Source organism: Podarcis bocagei (genome assembly GCF_964188305.1).
Source record: "Podarcis bocagei genome assembly, chromosome: 2".
NCBI lineage: Eukaryota > Metazoa > Chordata > Lepidosauria > Squamata > Lacertidae > Podarcis > Podarcis bocagei.
Window position 1 is genome coordinate 83,579,197 of NC_138126.1, and position 20,800 is coordinate 83,599,996.

General features: G+C 40.3%; 1 protein-coding gene and 1 long non-coding RNA gene across 12 annotated transcripts in view; one reads left to right on the forward strand and one right to left on the reverse strand.

Annotated features, from left to right (window-relative positions):
* Positions 1-17,585, forward strand: part of LOC308578571 — a 40,450-nt gene extending 22,865 nt beyond the window's left edge. Inside the window, exons 4-7 of one of the 9 annotated variants that reach the window (XR_014003988.1) lie at positions 12,411-12,514; positions 14,065-14,117; positions 15,242-15,303; positions 17,388-17,585. This is a non-coding gene — a long non-coding RNA (uncharacterized lncRNA). Of the gene's footprint in view, positions 1-12,410; positions 12,515-14,054; positions 14,118-15,241; positions 15,304-15,679; positions 15,751-16,949; positions 17,338-17,387 lie in introns of those variants that run through there. The other 8 variants (XR_014003989.1, XR_014003991.1, XR_014003992.1 and 5 more) reach the window with 8 other exon arrangements.
* The window catches only part of DOCK2 (dedicator of cytokinesis 2), a 246,435-nt gene continuing 230,546 nt past the window's right edge, over positions 4,912-20,800 (reverse strand). For all 3 annotated transcript variants that reach the window (XM_081178303.1, XM_081178305.1, XM_081178304.1), the window contains 6 exons: positions 17,345-17,482; positions 14,135-14,262; positions 12,017-12,191; positions 9,675-9,795; positions 8,432-8,577; positions 4,912-6,112 (listed from right to left, as the gene is read on the reverse strand). In XM_081178303.1, coding sequence (XP_081034429.1) covers positions 6,041-6,112; positions 8,432-8,577; positions 9,675-9,795; positions 12,017-12,191; positions 14,135-14,262; positions 17,345-17,482 — 780 coding nt within the window. In that variant the 3' untranslated portion in view covers positions 4,912-6,040. The remainder of the gene's footprint in view (positions 6,113-8,431; positions 8,578-9,674; positions 9,796-12,016; positions 12,192-14,134; positions 14,263-17,344; positions 17,483-20,800) is intronic.

Here is a 20,800-nt window from a genome sequence, read left to right on the forward strand (position 1 = left end):
GTGTGTAGTTTGTAACTGTGTAGACAATACTTGAGCTGTACGAAGAAGTGCACATACACTTGCACAAGCACTTGTATCGTTTTTGCAGAGGCCGCTTGTACCTGTGTTTGGCGGACGGTGTGAACCACCTCCTGAGCCTACTCTATGGGCCTGTATATTCCCCAGCTCTTTGCCTCTGGTACAACCCATGTTACAATTCTTTAGGAAGTTGTCAGCTGGGTCACAGAAATGGAATTTATCAAGTTTTGATTAGGATGGAAGGACAGTTTGATGCCTTAAGCTTATACAAAGATAAAGTTTTATGAGTAGACTGGCGATAAAGCAGAGTTTATTGATATATCAATTTCATTTTTTGGAGTCCTGGATTTGCCTACCACCAGGAGTCTTTTACTTCCCAACTTTAGTGATTCTAACAAATTGGTCAATAATTGCTGGCTTGGTGTTAAGTTTCATATCTCATTTTTAATTTTCATGTATTGTGGTCACGGGCAAAGTTTACACGCTAATTAAGTAGGCATAAAAAATGTTTCAACTGGAAAACAGATTACATTTTATCATTTGTAACACAACAGTCCTACAAAAAGTAGTCCCTGTAAACATTTAATTCAGCACTGTGTTCTACTGATTTCAGTGGCATTTAGCTGCATCTAACTGAAACTTTTGCTAGCTATTTCTTGTGAGTTTGCACTGGCAGTGCTACTTTACTCTGTCATTTTCACCCATAGGAAGTGTGAGCCCAAGATTAAAAAAAGCAATACATTCACTGAACGAAGTCCAAACATTTGACAAAACTTCAAAGGTTTTCTCAGGATGGTCTCTGTAATTGAGCATTTTCCGTGCATTAAGCCATTGCTGTTTGGTGATAAAACGTCTATTAAATGTCATGGATACATAATTTAGGATGGGTTTTTGAAAGAAAAAAATCATCCAGACTGACTGTTGGGCCAAACCTAGCTAGGAAACTGGACTCACAGGGCTCAAGGCACTGTGATCAGTAGAAAAGTCTGGAGGAGAGACTTTTGTTCATCTTTTCCTCAACACAGGGGGCTGGCTGATAGAACAACCACAATTTCCCAGGTTGAAGGAGTGCTGGCACACTGCACAGTTACTAACTACACTAGTAGCCACAATTGTGGAAACCTTTCGGATAAAGTGTATTTGTAAGTGTATTTGTATAGTGGCATAGAACCTATCTGCTGCTGTTGCTGCCAATCCTGCTAATGGTGGTTCATGGTGGGCAGCAGCTGTAGAAAATCAGGCTCAGTGACCTGGGTCTGCCCTAAGAGACAACCAAGACAGTGTATAACATTATATTTTAGCTTGTTCAGACACTTGAAAAGCTTGTATATTAAACAATTAAGCAATGAATAGGGCTTACCAAATTTGATTGATGGAAAAGGATTAACTTATTCATTCTCCACTTCATAGTGTTAGAATGATTCACCCTTGGTGTCAAAACTGTCTCTGTGTTATTTTCTGTAACGAACGGTGAGCATGAGATCATAATTCACATGCAAATGAGAAATGTGATGTTAGCAGCAAAGGCTGTAGAACTGTTTTTCTGTATTGATACTTAATGGACACAAATACTTTAATATATTCCAGGATCATTGATTCCTAGTAAGTGTACGGATGCTGTATAAAAATAAGCATCATCATTATTATTATTAATAACTCATAGTTGAGTTTTTATATTGTTGTTTTTAAGACCAGCATTAGAAGACTTGGGTATGTCTGCACAAATAATTTTGATTTGCTTAGTTCCTCTGGCTCATATATAGCAGCACACACATATATTTCAGAATAGTCACCAGCAGATCAGCCAAGGAATTATTGTTTTTAAAATTGTTTTTATTAAAAAAAATGGATTTTTTTTTTTTTACAAAAGTACATACATCATCTCTGTTTTCAGATCATACTTTCTACAGATCAGTTATATTCAATGTGAGACATTAACGTTGTAGTCGGTATAAGGTTGGGGGAGAAGAGAGGTGGAGAGGGACAGCGTGGGGAAGAGGGGGTTAGTAAACTTTCATTCTCTTACATAGTGTCTGTGTAAGGTTTTTGTATCAGCGTTGCGTGGGTAGGTTCTATTTCTATTCATTTATTAGTTTTCATTGGCAGTGAGAGGGATTGGAGGCCAAGGGTTGCCTTAAGTTGACTGCAGTGAGTTTTGTTTGCATGTGTGAGGCGGAGGGGTTGTTGGGTCAAGATAGCCGTACCAATTTGTATGCTGACAGTGGTTTCTTGTTAGGCTGTGTGTGTAATAAAGGGGAGCCACACCAGGGTGAAGGTGTCCTCTTTTATTTGTCCCTGTGCTACTTTCAGTCTGTGGGTTAGATTTTCTATCTAGTAGGGCTGTTTCCCTTACAGTTTGGTATCAATAGTGCATATTCACTCCTGATGGGTCCCTTCAGTGTCTATATGATGCTCCTGGCTGCTGAAAGTAGGTGGCTTATGAGCTCTTCCTAGTGTGAGTATGTATTATTGTCTTGGAAAATATTCAATATGGCTAGTTCTGGGGTGGCTTCTAATGCCTGTTTAGTTATTTTGCATATTTCAGGTAGGGCTGATGTCCAAAAGGGTTGGATCTTGGGGCAATCCCACTACACGTGGAGGTATGTGCCTGTAGAGATGCAACCTCTCCAGCATTTTGGTGAGGTTCATGGGTGTATCGTCACCAGCTTTCGTGGTGTTAGGTACCATCTGTAGATAAGTTTCAAGTTCCCTTCTTTTGGCTGTGATGAATTTAAAGGGAGGTTTAGACCACACTTTAGTCCACTGGGTAGGGTACATTTCATAACCTATGTCGTGGAGCCATTGTTTTTTGATTGAGATGAGGGGGGTTGTGGGATTCTGGAGTAATATTTTGCATATTGTGGATACCTTCCCCTTGCCATGTCCCTCTCCTGTCAGGAGAAGGTTTTCGAAGATGGTCAAAGGCCTAGTGGCTGCTGCTTTTACTGCTGGGTTGTTTAAGAAGGTGTGCAGCTGGTAGCATGTTAGCCAGGGTATTTGGGTGTCCCCTAGTTTGTCTTACATTGTGTCAGTATGGGTTTGTTATTTTTGTAGATGTTTGTTAGGCGGTGTAAGCCTTTGGCTTGCCAAGTTTTTATTTAGACGTTTCGGGCTGTGTAATGGCAGGGGGGGTTAGTGGGGATAGTTTTCCTACTTTTTCGTTCCATGCTATAAGCATGGACTTTGTGAACCTGTTTAGTGTTATAGGGATTTTCCTTTGTTTTGAAGGAATGAGTATGCTGTGGCCGAGGTGTTTTCAATTGTGTCTATCTCTGTGTATTCTCATTGTTTCATTTCGTCTTCTAGTATGTATGGGATTACGGTATGGGGTGCACTTGGCTGACAATGTAGTATAGTTATATATTGGGGATTCCTCTTCCTGAGGAGGGGAGGTGCAGGTATTTGGGGCTTATTCTTGGCTTTTTGTGTGAGAAAATAAACAAGTGTAGTTTTGTCTGTCATTTATAGAGTTGGGTTGAGGGAATCCAAATTGGCAGGGCTTGGAATATGTAGGTTAATTTTTTGGTGTGTGTGTGTGTGTGTGTGTGATCATGGCTATTTTGTCTGAGAGGGTGAAGTCGGTGTTGTTCCATTTCCTCAGGTCTTTGTTATTTTCTCACCACATGATGTTGTAGTTGTGGAGGTATAGTTTGTTAAGGTTTCTGGTTATTTGTACCCCATAGTATCTGAATTTGGTGCTGCAGAGTTTCATTTTTGTGATTCTTGTCTTTTATAGCAAAATATGAAAGGGAAATACCACAGTCAGCATTTCAGCGAGACAGTACATAATGAGGATGAAACAAGAGCCCAGGGTGGGGAATCTGTGACCCTCCAGCTCCCAGTGGAGGCCTGACAGCATTGCAAATGTGTTGAATTCTTTGGTAGGGTGATTGCTGTGTTTGTGGGGCCTAGTGTTGTGATCATCAGGTCATCTGTGATAAGCCAAGGAATTATGAGTGACAATGTGTACAGTGGTAACTCGGGTTACAGACGCTTCAGGTTACAGACTCCGCTAACCCAGAAATAGTACCTCGGGTTAAGAACTTTGCTTCAGGATGAGAACAGAAATCGTGCGGTGGCGGTGCGGTAGCAGCAGGAGGCCCCATTAGCTAAAGTGGTACCTCAGGTTAAGAACAGTTTCAGGTTAAGAACAGACCTCCAGAACGAATTAAGTTATTAACACGAGGTACCACTGTAGTCCAAATGGCAAGTTGGAGTTCCTTTGCTCCAGTGAATTTACTCAAAGGAAGTCCACCAACCATCTACTTAAAATTAATCCATGGGCAGCATACTGGTTTGCCTTTTCTAGTGGTTGGCTTGTTACTTGCAATGCCAGTCAAAACAATATGAAGATCAATGCACAGAATTAGTATTTCATCAATAAAATACAAACTTTCTCAGTTAACTTTTCTGGGGGGAAATGCTCATCAACAGTACCACTTGGGATGAGTAGACTGTAGCAGCTGTTTGGAATATGTCCCATAATATCTCTTGTGAAATCAATCTTTTTGATAAGATTTCAGAAACTTGGGAACAAATCTGACTTTCCTAGAAATGACCTAATTAGCTGATAGCATTCTGCCAGAGGCATATGGCTGTGTTGTTTTAGAAAGCTCTGTAGTTTCTTCCAAATTTCCTTCCCATTATATAATCATGGCATTATTATAGTTGCTGTAGGCTCTAAGCAGGAGACCTTTATCACTGACTGCTGCTGCTTCTGGTGCTGGTCAAATGCTCCAGGGAACAGTGATCGATCCTGAACTCTACCCCATCTCAGTTCCAATTGCAGCAGAATATAAATTACCAGGAGGAAGTGGGCTTTTAGACATTCATATTTTCCAGAACACACAAATCAAAGTTTACATTTTCCTGTTATAACAAGCAATTTAAAACTTTACCTTGAAGCCCCAAAACTGGGCATAGTTTATTAAATCAGTGCAGTTTTTACACAGTAGCCAGGAGATACATAGGCAAATGAATATGTCGAAATTTCTGAGTAATCCCAGATCAAGATGATACATTTATTGACTTCTTTAAAATAAATGGGTATGTTATGCAATAATAGTACTAAAACCATGTAGCTGTACTTTTGTCTCGGAACAATGAAACAAGCAAAAAGGTATAGCATAAGCATGTCAGAAAGGTGAGAAAATCAATTATATTGGCACAGTAGCAATACAGGAATTGTAGAGTTCTCTTGTCAGTAAGACGAGATGAATTATGCAATATACTGAGGAATTTGGAGAAATTCCATGAAGGATGATTCAGAGCAAATGAGAGAACACATATAACATTTGATTACTAAATTGCAGGAAGTATATCGTCTATAGAAAGGGTGTAAGAGGTTCTTTCATACAGAAACTTTTTCTTGCATGTTTGCGGAGTGTGTGTGAAATTAAAACACAAAAGAGCTATCATTCTTGGGGGTGCGGTAATATATGGCAAGACAATTTCATGACAACAGTTCAAGGTTGTAAGTTAAGTGGGGCTTGTACTTTAATAAAAACAGAATTTCAGTCAACCTTTAAACTTCATTGGGAATTTAAAATAGTTAGCTCATTGAACTGGTAATTCCTAACACCCGATTTACAAGATCAGTCTTTTAGGTATCCTATAAGTGCAGTGGAATACAGAAGCCAGCACATACACTTAATAAAAAGTGCAAATAAAATGCAAAAGGACTGCATAAATCATGTTAAGTGCATATTATCTGTCACATTATGTCCTGTGCACAGTGGCAGGTGGATGCTTGTTCTAGTGAGCCACCATGTTCCTAGAATGCTGAGTCTGGGAACTGGCCTAAAGATTACTAAAAATGCCTTGACTTTATAATCTTGTTAGAAATGGAAAAGCAAATATTTTAATTACTATTGTGCATTGATTAAAACAGCAGATGTATAGATTGTGCAAGTGAGTTATACAAGTTAGTAATGTTCTTTTATGCCAGCCTTCCTCTCCGGTTTGAAATCTTGTTTTCCACACTTGCTGGGAAATCTCTTCTCTTTCAAACATGGTAATTTATTCACTGGTCTGGAAAGAAATCAGATTGTCGTTCACTGGTATGCCTCCCATCTTCAAGTTGTTTGGTCCTGTACTGGATACATAAAAAAGAAGGTTGCCTGTCAACATTTTTCTTCCTCTAGTGATCTTGTTGTAAGCCAGGGGTGGCCAACGTGGCACTCCTCCAGATGGGTTCCAATTCCCATCAGGCCCAGCTAGCATGGCCAGTGGTCAAGAATGGTGCAAGTCATAACTGAGCAACTTCTGGATGGCACCACATTGGCTGTGAGCACACCAAATAAGGCACTGTCCAACAGCTAACCCAGCAGTTTTTCTTATCACCTGGACTTTCTGTCAGAATGGTCCAGTGCTTTCCGCCCACTTAAATCAGCCTGTAGTGCTTATATGAATGCATGTCATGAAGGAATTCCAATCCACTCCAAGCAGTGATGTTTATTTTTATGTTAAATATTTAACTTGCCTTTCTGTATAAAACCCCAAAGTGGCTTAGGTGGCATGGGATTCCTTAAAAAACTAGCTACTAAGGCTTGCTGAGTCCCACTGCAACACCCTCTTCTCTGCTACAACACTAGAGCAGGATGTGTGGCCACAGCCAAGATGATGGTGCTCCTACATCCTTGGAGGTAGGCAGCAGATGTATATATTCAGTATGATAGCTGCAAGGCAGGTCTTTGGTTTTTTGCTTTTCATTGAGAGATTCCCTTTCAGGCTTGTCTCAAAGGAGTTTAAACCCGCAAGATTCCACACTCGCATCTAAGCTCTTAGGAGTATCCTTTCTATATTCTCTATCCTGTATTACTGCAAGTGCAAACCTGATACTTAAAACCAGACTTTAAAGTGCAGGGAGATTTCAGAAAACAAACAGTGAATCAAATCTGAAGGTTGTTACTAAGGTTGCTGTCCCTTTGAAGGGGAAAACTTCCTTGTTCTAAGGAACTCTAATGAAGTCAAAATATAGGTTGGCTGACTGATGAATTAAAGCCTAGCTTTTGCTTGGCTCTTATTAGTGAAAGAAGTGGCTTTTAAAAATATGTTCCCTTTTGTCCCACAAGCTGTTCACTTTTGATGTGATTTGATTTACTACTTCAAGGCTGCAATATTGTGCACACTTAGTTGGAACTATTCCTATTTGCTCAAAAGCAAATCACACTGAGTTTTAAACATGTACATGATCAAAATGCAAGTAAGATACTCCTGAACTCTACACTTGTGAGGTCAACATAAAAGCTAGATTACCTGTAAGAGCTTTTTTTGTAAAGTATTTTTTAAAAACAGGAGTTAAAGAAAATCTTAGTGGCAGATACTAGGTGTGAGCTGATGCTGGGAACACATGCAAGATAATAAAACCAGTGGCGGCTACTACTGCTGCATTGGGGAACCTATAGCTCTCCAGGTGCTGTCCGACTACAACTCCCTTCATTCCTCACCATCAGTCATGGGCTGACAATACTGATTTACCTTACAGTATTGTAGCAAGAAGTACTGAAATATTCTATATGGCATCCTTTGAATACTTTAATGTTAGTGATCATAGTCAGCTAAAACAAAACACGATTCTTGTCTTTTATAGCAACTTATGAAAGGGAATACCAGTTAGAAATCTTCCAGCATTTCAGCGAGACAGTACATATAAAATGGCAGAATTTGCTATCCTTTCATGCACCACAAGAAATACTAGCACCCTCTGCATTTCTAGGTTGCATATTTTGTTTTGCTATCGGAGTTTAGAAAATAATAACATCTCCAGTCAGGCTTTTGAAAAAACCCTGAAACTTATCAACTTTAAATAGATGTCAGCTGTAATCCAACACTTGCCTGAACTGTATGTTGCTTTGCAGGCAAGATGTGATTTCATTGAAAGAAGAAAGTTTTGCCTAGAGTACATGAAATGCAGCATTGTTAACACCTTCTATACAAATGTGTATGGAAGCACCACAGTGTAATGTGTGTAACAACTTGCCTACTATGATCTAAACAGAAATGTGCTCTGTAGTGCTGCTACTGTGTGGTTGAGTTGTTCAACTCACATGGCTTTTGTTTTTGTTTTTTTGAAATCTTAACGAAGCATTAAATTTTTGCTGGGTTGGCAAATAAATCAGGCCAGGAGTACAAGTGAAGGTCAAATGAGACTTCTTGTGTTAACCTAATATTAAAATTGCTGTGCTGGAGCATGCTGTGCATACAGAATAGGTAAATATTAAAAATAACGAAATGAGCAGATCGATTTCCTCAGTAGGGCTTTTCGGGTTGTGCATCTTCAGTTCCTCACATATTCAATGCAAGTTACAAGATCTGATTTGAAAACTCAGGGAAAAGGTGGAGCTCATCAGCAGCTAGAAGCTGATCAGACACCACTATTCAGTTGAGCCCCAACTTGAAAATTTTCACTTACTATTGTTTTGAAGAGCTGGTTCACTTTCTTCTTTTTTAGAGTTTTCCTGTCTGCCTCCAAGATGGGAGGAGGGATGCTTGCCTGGCTCATCCTCTGTGGTGCATTTGGTTCCTCAGGTGGGGGGCAGCACACGGACATAGTTACCCCTTAAAAACAAGCAAACACTGGTACTTAATTAAGTAACAAGAGAGAGCCCAAATTAATTAATTCTAAAAAAACCGGCATGCAGAAAATGTAACTCCCTGTCTTCCCATGTTTGGACAATGGCAACAGTTAAACAGCTTGACACAAACTGTGAAAGCAAAAAGACTTTTTGCCTCTTAGGGCTTCCATTCCAACTGCATGTACAAGGATCAAGATGACTGGTAACTGTTGCTACCCAAGGATCTCTGCAGAAGCACCTGTTCCAGAATAAATGACCTGTCTTATAGGATTCGCCCTACTCCAGATCCAGTGCAATGGAAGGGTTTGGCCTTCTCCCCATCGGTCAGGTAGCTCCCAAGATTCCAGCAAGATTAATAATTTCACTCCTTCTCTAATATGCTTGTTTGGATGCTGTGCATCTGGGAATTCGCTGACAATTGTCCACAAGAGCTTTAGTTAATCAAGTGAAGAGTAAGAACTGCTAATCAAGAAAAGAGCAAGGCAGAGGAGTGGGATACCCACCTCCATTATTGCATTTATCAGGGGTGGGTTTTTGTCTTGCTAAATATATGTCCAAACACTCTTCCTTCTTTTCTGTGCTGCACAAAATACCTGTCCCGCCACTTCACAAGTTCTTAACTGCAACAGCAATGAAATATTTATGTTCCTTTGATTTTGCTGTTACTCTTTATTACTCTGATGCTGGCACAAAAGTGTCTATACTTGTGAGTTTCTAAATGGCTCTGATGCCTGTGAGGGCTATCTGAGCACATAGCTTGTGTTTGCGTCTGCGCACTCTATACACACAGTGATAGTTAAAGGACTCGAGTGATAGTAATCTTAACTGATTGTAACTGTTATAATGATTAGGCAACATTGAATAAAATATTAGTTGATGCTTGGCCTGTATCAAAATGTCTGCTTCAGGCACTAAAACATTAATATAATACTTAATATTCAACACATTTTGAATTTTAAAAGATTGAAGTTCTTTTTTAAAACAAAAGTGAACTGAAGCAGCCTATTTTATTTTATTTTATTTTAATTACTAGCAGCCCCAAAGTACAGAGTTCTCATTCTCTTATCCCAATTGCCTTACCTGGAATAGTTGGCATAGAACGGCTGGCAAAGCTCATTTGCTTGAGAACAGATGTTTTGTGAGGTACACCCAGATGTTCAGAAAGATTCGTGTCACTCATAAATGCATGTTTTCTTGACAGCTGTGCAGTAACACACAAATCATTCAGTACTCAGGAGGGGGAATTAACCGATTTTAACAGTTGCATATAGGGTAAAATTATTTGTGCGAGTTTTACTTGTGTTGGCAAACATATTTTTTTTCCCCAATTATTTGAAGAGACTACTGCTTCCTCACAAGTGAAGCTGCCCCTGGCTAAGCCAGAAGAATGCAAAATGCTTCATTTAATAACTAAAGATCAGTAAAGCCAAGCAGTCATTTTATTGACTCAGGTATGATGCCTAAGACCATTAAAATCAATGGGAGTTTTTTCCTCTGTAATTCAGTAGAATATGAACTGTGCTCTAAAAATACAGTCCACTGGGAGGTTTTGTACAAGTTATCTTGAAACTAATGAGACTTGCCCAAGGGCACAAAGGAGGTTATAGCATCCTTGAAATCTTACTTAGTCAAGCAAGGGGAGCCACTCCCATTTCTTTACTTATAGACACTGAATGCAGAGGAAAGATCACCCAAGCACACTTCTATTTTCTTACAATGGCCTCATTTGCATGTCACAGTAAACATACTTTCTCTATATGAGCAAAACATACCCACTTCACTCTTTTCCACTGTTGCAAGGAGTGGGGAGGGAATCCACAACTCTTAATATAGCATTAGGTCTTAACCAGGGACTGTAGTTTCACTCCCAACACATAGTTCTGTACACAGAAGCCAAATAGACTGGATCTTTCTACAACACTGGTGAAGTATTGACCACCATACCTGGAGCAGTAGGCTGGTTTGGGGCGGATGGGGGGAGGAAGAGGTTATTTGGCAACAGAGGAGAATGGTTGGGGTCTCAGGGGGAACAGCCAGCAGCTGTTTCGGCTGTCCCTGAGCTTCTGCCTAACTCTAATGGTTTTTACCCTGTCACAAAACTGAAATGAGGCAGAAGCTTTGATCTATAGGATATCACCAACAGAAAGCTAGAAAAATCCCACAGAGTCATAGTAATTAGACATACATGCTCAAGGACACATGCTAAATTTCTGAAGGTTAAATAACTGGTGTCATATTCACTTCTCTACCCCATCTTTCTTTATTTGGCAAAGGTGTGGCCAACACTCTAAATCTGTTCAACAACTGCTTGGCAGGCACAAATTAAGTTTTAGTCATTTATGCCATGATAGTCTTTAAAAACTGAATTTTATACTGATCTCAGCAAGCATATGAAACATATTTAGAATTATTGAATTATAAAAGTTATGTATGTTTACATTTTATGTGATCACAAAAGGGAGTTAATTTACTCCTGGGGTGAACAGTAAATGAAGCTGATGACCATTTAATAGGGTCTTAAACAGATTATATTGGGATAGAACTTTATGTCCTTTGTAACAATTCTTCCAAAGGATTTATGATTCAAAGTGATTTTTAGTTCACTTTGCTTCGGGATAGTAAACTAAATTAGATGAGGCTTCTTTACTGAACTGTTTCTGATTTTTGCTTTAATGACGTTGCTTTTTTAATACTCAAAAACATTTGGTTCTTAGGGGCGATGCTATAAAATTGTGCAATGCAAGTCAGGCTGATGATATATTAGTGTGATCAAAGTGCTCAAATGATAGATCGCACAAAAAGGTGCCAATGGTGTAGTCTGCAGCTTGGCACTGTTTATAGAGCACAGTTTGCAAACTTGCAATGCCCTAACAATATTTAATTTCCTTAAGAAGACTCAAGAGGGATAGGTGGTCATTATGAAAGTATCCAACAGCAATCAGGACCACAAAAGTGCAGCCAACTTCTTTCTTTTGGATCACTGCTACAACCTCCCACCAAACAAGCCATCTGACTGTCACCAACAGTAAAAAAATGAATAATCTAGTTTAGGTCAGGATATATTCCCAGCCTCCTTGATTGTTATGCGTACTGTAACTATACAGGTTCACTTATACCAGATGTGGGGAGCCTTTGGCCCTCCAGATGTTGCTGAACTACAACTCCCAACATCCTTGGCCTTGCCTGCTAGGGCTGATGCTAGGAGTTAGCGTTCAGCAACACCTGACATGTTCCATTAAGCAAATGTATCTTCCACCATTTTCCAAGATGAGTGTCACATCTTGCAAGAAAACCACATTTTTTTCTTTCATGGACATTGATACTTTAAGGGACACATACTGTTCAGAAAACATACGTCTAATATGAAATTGACAGTTTGTACTTCAGAATTATAATGAGACTACTCATCTATAACAACGTACACTTTTCATATCAAGAAGTTCAGGTGATGCTTTTTCATCTGCAAAGACCACACTGCTTCTCTTTGCTCTCTTCTTGCACTTTCTCAGCTTAACTTCAGGCAGGGGGCTTGCCAGGCGTACATTCTCATCTGACACTGACTTGGTAGCCTTGGGAGACAGGACTTCCAGTTCAAAGCTGCGGATAGAAATTGAGGCAAATCACTTTTAATTATTATGCCCATAGCACTGCTCCTATATTGAAAGATGATTCTATTCAGCATTGCAGGCCCATTATGCAAGACAGCTCGGGATTTCCTCAGGTGGGTATATGCATGAAGCTGATGGAGGAAAATAGAAGATGAGGGTCAGAGCAGGTTTATTGGGGAAAGTACCTTTATGTAGTCTTTTTTTGTAGTGGCACAAATGCAGCTGAAAGGAAATGGATAGAACAAGAAGTGACAACAAAGCAATAAACAGCAGATGACCTCAGAAGATTCTCGCAGAGGTAAGGTGCTGGAAGTTGTGGCGAAGAGTTCAGGGCCTGCTAGGGCAGGCTTCCCCAAACCCGGCCTCTCAGCTGTTTTGGGACTACAACTCCCATCATCCCTAGCTAACAGGACCAGTGGACAGGGATGATGGGAATTGTAGTCCCAAAACAGCTGGAGGGCTGAGTCTGGGGATACCTGTGCTAGGGTGAGAGAGGGGAGCTTGGGACCAGAAACAAAACACTTGAAATGTCTGCTCTAAATACTTCTGTGGGTAAGAAAAACAAACTGCATATAAATAGGTAACAATGGTACAGCAATTCTTTGTTATGATTTGCAATTTATTTATATACTGATTGTATGCCCAAATGGCTTCTAAGCAGTTTACAACTATAAAACCAATCCATGGTTAAAATGCATGCAAAATTAAAATATCCTTAGTTAAAATATCCAAGAAAACAATAAGAATAACAGTTAAAAGAATATTTGAAATACAGTTAAAACAATAAAATCAATAGTTTTTTTATAATTCTAGGCTTTATTTCTTCACTGTCTATTGGTGATGTAGCAACTCCAGGATAGTTCATTAGCTGACTGTATTAATTAACAGAACATCTTTGGCATCATCATAATTAGAGGACCTTCTTTTGTTACTTTGGAGGACAATGGTGCCCAATTAGAAGTTACCAAATTATCTTAAAATACGTGGACAGAATCCAGGAAGGCAACACTCATGTTTTAAAAACGGCGTGTTTTCAAGCTCTCATGTTTTCTCTGTGAATAAAGCACACATATTTTCATTTGCCCAATGCATATTTTTGTGGCTATGACTCCTGAAAACACTGTAAGTAGCAAGTTGTGCTGGAATGAGAATTAGTAAGTCTTCAAAGGTTCACCAGCGATCTATGTAGTCAGATTGCCATTGCAAATTTCAAAAGTAGCTTTTAGTATTGAAATGGGTTTCCCTAAGAAATATAAAAGATTAAAAAACCTTTCTCAGCTGAGTCATCACATGCTGTATTTCCTCAGGATTCTTACTGTCTCGGCTAAGCCATTGCATGCTAGTTCAGAATTCAGTGGACGGAATCTTAACAGGGACCAGGCAGTCTGAACATATAAAAGCAACTCTGGTCTGGCTGCACTGGTTTCCACTGTGTTTCTGGGCCCAGTTCAAAGTACCGGTTTTGTTCTGTAATAATAATTTTGTTATTTGTACCCTGCCCATTTGACTGGGTTCCCCAAGCCACTCTGGGCGTCTTCCAGCATATGCAAAATCATAATAAAATACAAAAACATAATATGCAGATTTGGAACCGCAGTGCCTTTCAGAGAATTGCTTCCATTCTCTCTTTACTCCTAAGCATTTGTTTGTTAATTTTGTCTCCTGCTACTTGATTTTTTATTGTTTGCTAGCTTGTTGTTTTAGATCATTATCATTATGCTGATGTACTTGGGGAATGGTTGGGAGCTAGTATATGATTACTATTATGCTCTAGTGTAATTTTTTTTTAAATTCTCTGTAGTATTATTAAGTTGCTTTGATAACTTTGTTGTATAACGTGAAATTGTAATAGGAAGATGAAGGAGAAGGGAGGAAGAGGAGAAAGAGAAAACTCCTGCCATATCTGTATGGGATGGTCAGTATAAAACTCACCTTTCTGCAGTAGTCTTGCTTGGTGTACCACAGTCTGAATTCATAGAGGACAGGGAAATAATAGACATCTGACGATATGATCGCAGCATAGATGTTGGCCGACCAACTCGCCTATCATCAAAATCCGGCTGAATAGGAAATATAAGGTAGTTAATCTTCCCTGGTGGAAAGGGAGATCGGTATTTACCATGAGGTAGAACAGATAAAACTCAAATACCTCAGCAAGGCATTTAACCCTTGATTTTGTTTTCCTTTGATTTAATCCCATTTGTAAAGTTTGCAAATTAAGTGGAAAATAAACAGCGTGTTGTTGGAAGATAATAGCGGCAAGCATGTATTGAAGACATAAAGGTAGCTCAACTGGGAGCTCAGCAAGGTTCAGTGATGGCATACTAACCTAACACACCCTTTCCCTGCATCTTGTTCAATTTTCTAACCTTGGTGTTTCTACTGTAACTGGTTTAGAGAGTTAATGTTTAGACTTCAGTTGTTCAAGGAGAAACTCTGTATACTGGCACTACACCCTATTTTTGAAAAATGAACCAGACAGCATGCAAGGGTCTCTATTTTTCTTTTTAACCAACCTTGAAAATGTAAAGGAGGCGGCTACAGTAAACTTGCAACTTGCACTTGTTTCACTTAAGCAATCACAACCTTATACAAATGATGATGGAGATAAATTAATAAATGGAGAGCAGAAAAAACCCACCATTCCCTGCTCTCCAAATATTTATTTTTCCTCCCACCTGCACACCCAGTGGGGTTTCCTCGCTTACCAGGCTTTGGGAAGGCAGCACAAGGGCTCTGACAGCACCCTAGAGTCCTTGCTGCACTTTCCCAAAGCCCAGTAAGCATGACTGTGCCTTCCTTACTGGCCTCCATGAAGGAAGTGCAAGGGCTCTGGGAGCATCCCAGAGGCAGGCAAGGAAGATGCAGTCATTCTCACTGGGGCCTGGGAAGCTGCTGGGGCCCTTCTACGACCTTCCCAGACCCCAATAAGCAGCCTTAAAGGGAAGGGGCAGTTCCAGGGGTTCCTGACTTTGCATGCTTTTGCCTTTGTACTTAAATAATTCCTGCTGGCTGAGGACTTTCTTCATTCACCCACAGATCAGCCTGAGAAAGGCTGCCTACAGCAGCTCAGTATGTCCAGGAAAGATCAAGTCTCCGGGGTTAGTGCAATCCATGACTAACTGAGCTGTATTTTGAACTTAGATCACCCCCTTGATTTTCAGCTCACATTATCGAAGAAGCAGAAATTTCTTCAGTTACCTAGCATTAAGGCAGAGAAGCTATTCTCAACATGTACATGGTGTAAAAACCTGCCACCTCCCTGAGTTTAATACTTGAAAGTCAGGGCCTTTAAAAAAAACCAGATTTCAGAGATATTATGAAGCCTCTATGGAAATTGGTATGTAATCTCATACTTCAGGCTCCATTCTGACGCTGTCTCATTTCACTCAGAGAGCCACCTCCGGCAAGAAACTCAGGAAAGCCATTTAGAGCTCCCAAGTTTATTTTCAAATACATTTTACATTTTATATGCAGTGGGAATTGCTTCTCATCTGGTGAACCCCAGGTTCAGAGAGAAGACACAATCACACAGCTGCATTTCACAGGTAAAGAGAACATACCAGCCAGCCAAAGAGATGATAAAACCAGAAGGGGTCTGCTCTTTGAATTCATTGGCTTTTATATGTCTTGGAATATATATTAAATATTGGCATCCTCCAAGCATATTAATTTATGTGGAACGTATTCAGAAGTGATGAAATACTTCATTTTGCAACATATACTTGAAGGAAATTACTTTTCATTTTTGCATTGATATGCATGTGAAATTTCAGCTCAAGTTGGAACCCAGAATAGGCTGGGAGATGTTCAAATCTAAAGGGATTGAAGAAACCACACTAGTAGTTTGCTTTACATTTAAAACACTAGAGCCAGGCTGCTATCTTATCCATGTGCTTTATATCAGGTTGTGCATGTCAGACTCTGGGAAGTTCCCCATCGTTTGCTAAAGCCCAGGTTAAATTAACTGATCTTGCAATGAGACACAAATCAGCAATCGGGATCTATTTATACCAAGCTCCCAGTGAGAACAGCTTAGGCGAAGTGCAAGTGTAGCCGAGAAAACCTGGATGCATTTTAGCTGACCTGAAAGTGACAAGGACTGTTCAACCAAGCTGACACTGGCTCTAGTCATTCATAATGCAAAAATATGCTTCAGTGCTACTATGTGGACAATAGTGAAAAAGCCTGAGCAATGTGTCAGGTTTGTGCACTCCCCTCTCCTCCCCATTTATGGTTGGGAGGAAGACTTTAGCAGATTGTAATTTTGCTATTACTGAATCCCATCTTACTCTGGCTTTCAAACAGGGGTCCAAAGTTTGTTTAAAGGCAACTATGGATTCTGAAGCTAGTTTATTAAGTTAATATAAAGGAAGTTAATAAACTTCCATTCATGCACACAAAGTAGACAAATAGCCATAATTTGCATTATTTGGGACTTGGGCCATGTAATTTCCCCCAAGGAATAAGCTTAAAAATTCACCACCTAGAAAGCCCTTTCTTCAGTAAAACCAAACCAGACCATTACAACCTGCAAGGGCAGTGTGTTCCAGGCAAGAGCAGAAATTCTCTTCCATATACAACAACCCTCTCATTCCTAATGCTATCAAACATTTCATCTAATTATTCGGCTATTTAGTTGGCTGTGCTCCAAGAGCTGTCAGAAACACATAGTGGCTAATTCTATTGCACAGCCTTTTTATACAACCATTTTAGCCTCAGCTAATGCATTTATGTTTTATTATAGAGCTTGCTTCAGAAGCAGATTCAGCAAACAGCTGGAATCTTCCAAGAACCAGGACCCCTGGATATTCAGTCTGGATCAAAGCTCTAAGCTATTAAAAATTACAGAGGAGAGGAAAGGAAGCAGGGGCTCTAGGTCTTGGCTGGAAAACTTTCATAAGGTTTTTAATTCAGCTCCCTAACTACCTGGAATAGCTTTCACATAAACAGAAGGATCTTGGCTTTCCGCTAGGGGAAGCCTAGTGCCCCAGAAGTGGATCTGGCTGCTGGATGAAAGCTGTAGTGCCTTCAGATCACAGGCTGCACCTTACAGTCCAAGGGTCATTGATTCCTTCCCCATCCCCCTTCAAGCAGCTAAAATAAAAGTAAAAATAGACAAGTAAAAGCAGGGGATCTTACCAGTTCTCTGACACCATATTGTTTCTCCACTTTGACCTTCAAGTGCCTGAAACACTCCTCCATACGCTCATGGAAAGGACGAAGGCTATCTGAAACCCTCCTCTCATGGATCTTAATTCCAGCTCCAAGAAATGGAATCTGGGAAGGAACAGCAGGAAGAAGTTTAGCCAGGTTATCTCCCTGATCTACAGAATGTGTAAAAAAAAAATCCTGCCACAATATAGCCAAGAATTGTAATATATTTGCCGACTGACTTTTCTTTACCTCCTTGGAAACATTTAACAGCAGTTTCGCATCTTATTGTAAACTGAAGACAATTCTAAATAATAAGAGGTAGGTGGTGCAGCAGTACAACGGTGAGCACATTTACAAAGCTAAGGAGGATCCAGTATGGTTTCAAATTGGATGTTGTGTGTTGAGATTTTTGTATTGCAGGGGGTTGGACTAGATGACCCTTGGGGTCCTTTCCAACTCTGCAGTTCTATGATTCTGTGTGTTTCCTGAGGAAGATCACAGACAAGTAGAGGTTTAGATAGAGGGAGGCTTTATTACATTTCGTGTAGTTTTAATACACATAATGAGAGCAAGGACTCAAAAGCGTTTAGGCTCTGAACATAATGTGCCAGGGCACGCTTAATCAGTCCAGATTAGTAACTGGAAAAATACACTGCAGCAGACCACCATTTCACTTTATCCTGTGCTGCTGCCTTCTAGTGTACTGGGTTAGTTGAATCCAGCCCTATGCAAACAATGTTTAGACATCTAAATGAAGGAAAGACGCCATTCCTTATGCCTGAGATTAAAAATTTTCTTGTATACACTTACAGCACCCACAGAATAAACACTCTGGGTAACTATCACAGCAAAGAGCATTTTTCTTGTTGATTCACAAAGGAAGGAAGAAACTGACAATTATTGGTGCTTACCCGGAAACAGGCTGGCAGCAATAAACATTTAGCTCATGAAAAGGAAACTTTGCCATCACGCTGCATCCCTCATGTAGCTTTTTTGCAACATTAAATAATTGACAAGAACATAAAAATGAAAGTCATATTTCCAGGCGATCTGATTGCTCTCGGTTTTCCCATGCCCTCATGCTGTAGCTGCTAATAACAAGGGAACCAATGAGGGCTATTTCTCCCCAAAGTCTGAGCAGAAGTTATGCTTTTTCTATGACATTGCCTAGCATCCCTCTCTAAAGTCCTACAAGTAAGTTTTAAATTCAATATTTCTCTTTTTCAAAATAACAAAGCATTTTGAGATAAAGGAGAAATATAAGATATTTAACTTTATGCATGGAGGGCCCTTTGATATATGCACATAACAACCGCTTGCATAGTCCTCTTCCTCTATAACCCCATAAAATCAGTGTGGAACCCACATGCAAAATCATGCGTATATGGCTTTCCTCAGAGTCCCATGTGCACTGGAAGTTTCTGAATTACCGTATTTTTCGTCCCATAGGACGCTCCGTCCCATAGGACGCACCTAGTTTTTTTTTGGGGGGGGGAATAAAGGAAAAATGTTCTTCCTTTATTTCCCCCCCCAAACCAGGTCGGGGAACAGCGGGATGGCGGCGCTGCGCCTCCCCGCTGTCCCCCGAGCTTGTGGGGCTGGCCGATGTCTGCCCGAAGCGCGGGGCTCTCTGCTTCAGTGCGCCCCACGCTCCGTGCAGCAGGCTGCTATCCGCAGCCTAGGGAGCCCTGCGGGAAATCCCACAGGGCTCCCCACGCTGCAGATGTTGCCCGGCGCGAGGGGCGCTCTGCTTCAGGGCGCCCCGCGCGCCGGGGGGCAGGCTGCTATCCGCAGCCTAGGGAGCCCTGCGGGAACTCCCGCGGGCTCCCCAGGCTTGCTGATAGCTTTCTGAAGCCTGGAGAGCGAGAGGGGTCAGTGCGCACCGACTCCTCTCGCTCTCCAGGCTTCAGCGAAAGCCTGTATTCGCCCCATAGGACGCACACAGATTTCCCCTTCATTTTTGGAGGGGGAAAAGTGCGTCCTATAGGGCGAAAAATACGGTAGTTGATCTTTTTTATGACACAAAACCTTCTTTTCTGTGTTTGCTATTAGCAGCTGGTCTCTTCCCTTTATCTTTTATTTCAAGAATATAGACAAAAGTGTAACATCAGCCGTATTAGAATCTACTTTGCCACCTTGCTGAATCAGAGCTATGCTATTGAAAAGTGAAGGATCACTTCAGAGGTCATTTTTAAAATCCTGCTAACTGACTCATAGGAGGTTTGGGATGATTTTAGCTTTTTACCTGCTCTTCTCTGCAATCTACTCAATTTTTTTTGACAAGGGTCAGTGCACCATTCCACATCCCTTAAACAATTATTAGGCAACTCCTCAAAATAAAAATTATTCTATTTTGTATGTAGGACACAAAATGGGACTCTGCTTCTACAAAAGGAAAAATACAAATGTAAAAAACAGACAATCATCAATCAGCCCAGGACATATTTCTGTTGGAAATCAGAATACAGTGGTACCTTGGTTTAAGAACAACTTGAATTAAGAACACGGCAAACCTGGAAGTAGCTGTTTTGGTTTGTGAACTTTGCCTTGGAAGCAGAACATGTTTCACTTCCTGTTGAGTGTGTTCCATTTGTAAATTGAGTTCCCCGCTGCTATGAGAAAGCACGCCTTGGTTTAAGAATGGTTTGGTTTAAGAACGGGCTTCTGGAACAGATTAAGTTCGTAAACCAAGGTACCACTGTAATTTTTAATGGTTCCCACTGAATACTTGCTATGGAAATAGTACAACTATTTACTGTTGCTCGTTCCTCAACTATAGTCCATTTTCCTACCCTTGCAGAGTCAGTATGGGATTTATATTTCCTATCTTCTTGTAGGACGTTAACACTCCACTGAGTTTTCTCAAAAGTGTATAATACGTTAAACAGGCAGTAGAATCTTCCATCAGAACCTTAACAAGACTGGTGCAACAAAGGTTTACAGAATTGCTGCCAAGGCAGGCCATAATACTAGGCAGCTACGTGCGCAGGCCATGGAAGCACAACCACACAACTGGACGTATTTTGGAAGTTTGAACTGCGCCTGACCGCTTGGCTAAACTGGCATATTGATATTAAATGGAAAGAGCATTTTATTTGTTCCATTATTTGTATGTGGTTATAGCAAAAACTTCTGAAAGATCTCAAGCTTGATCTCCTACCCACACCTATACCTAAGATTACAGCCTAGCACTTGATCTGTACACACACATTTTAAAACAATAGGATAGTTTCCTTTCCTGTATGTCATAAGGTAGGAGCAAGTTAATGGAACTTCATGGATCCTGAATCTAGATGTTTAACTCCTAAAATGCTTTGAAATTAGCCAGTAAAAGCTAATCAATCTTTGGATGAAAGTGGTCAGTTTTAACTATTTCCATTTCTCCTTGCCTTGTGAGATATTTCACAGCAATAACATATGCTTCAGACCAAAGGGAAAGAA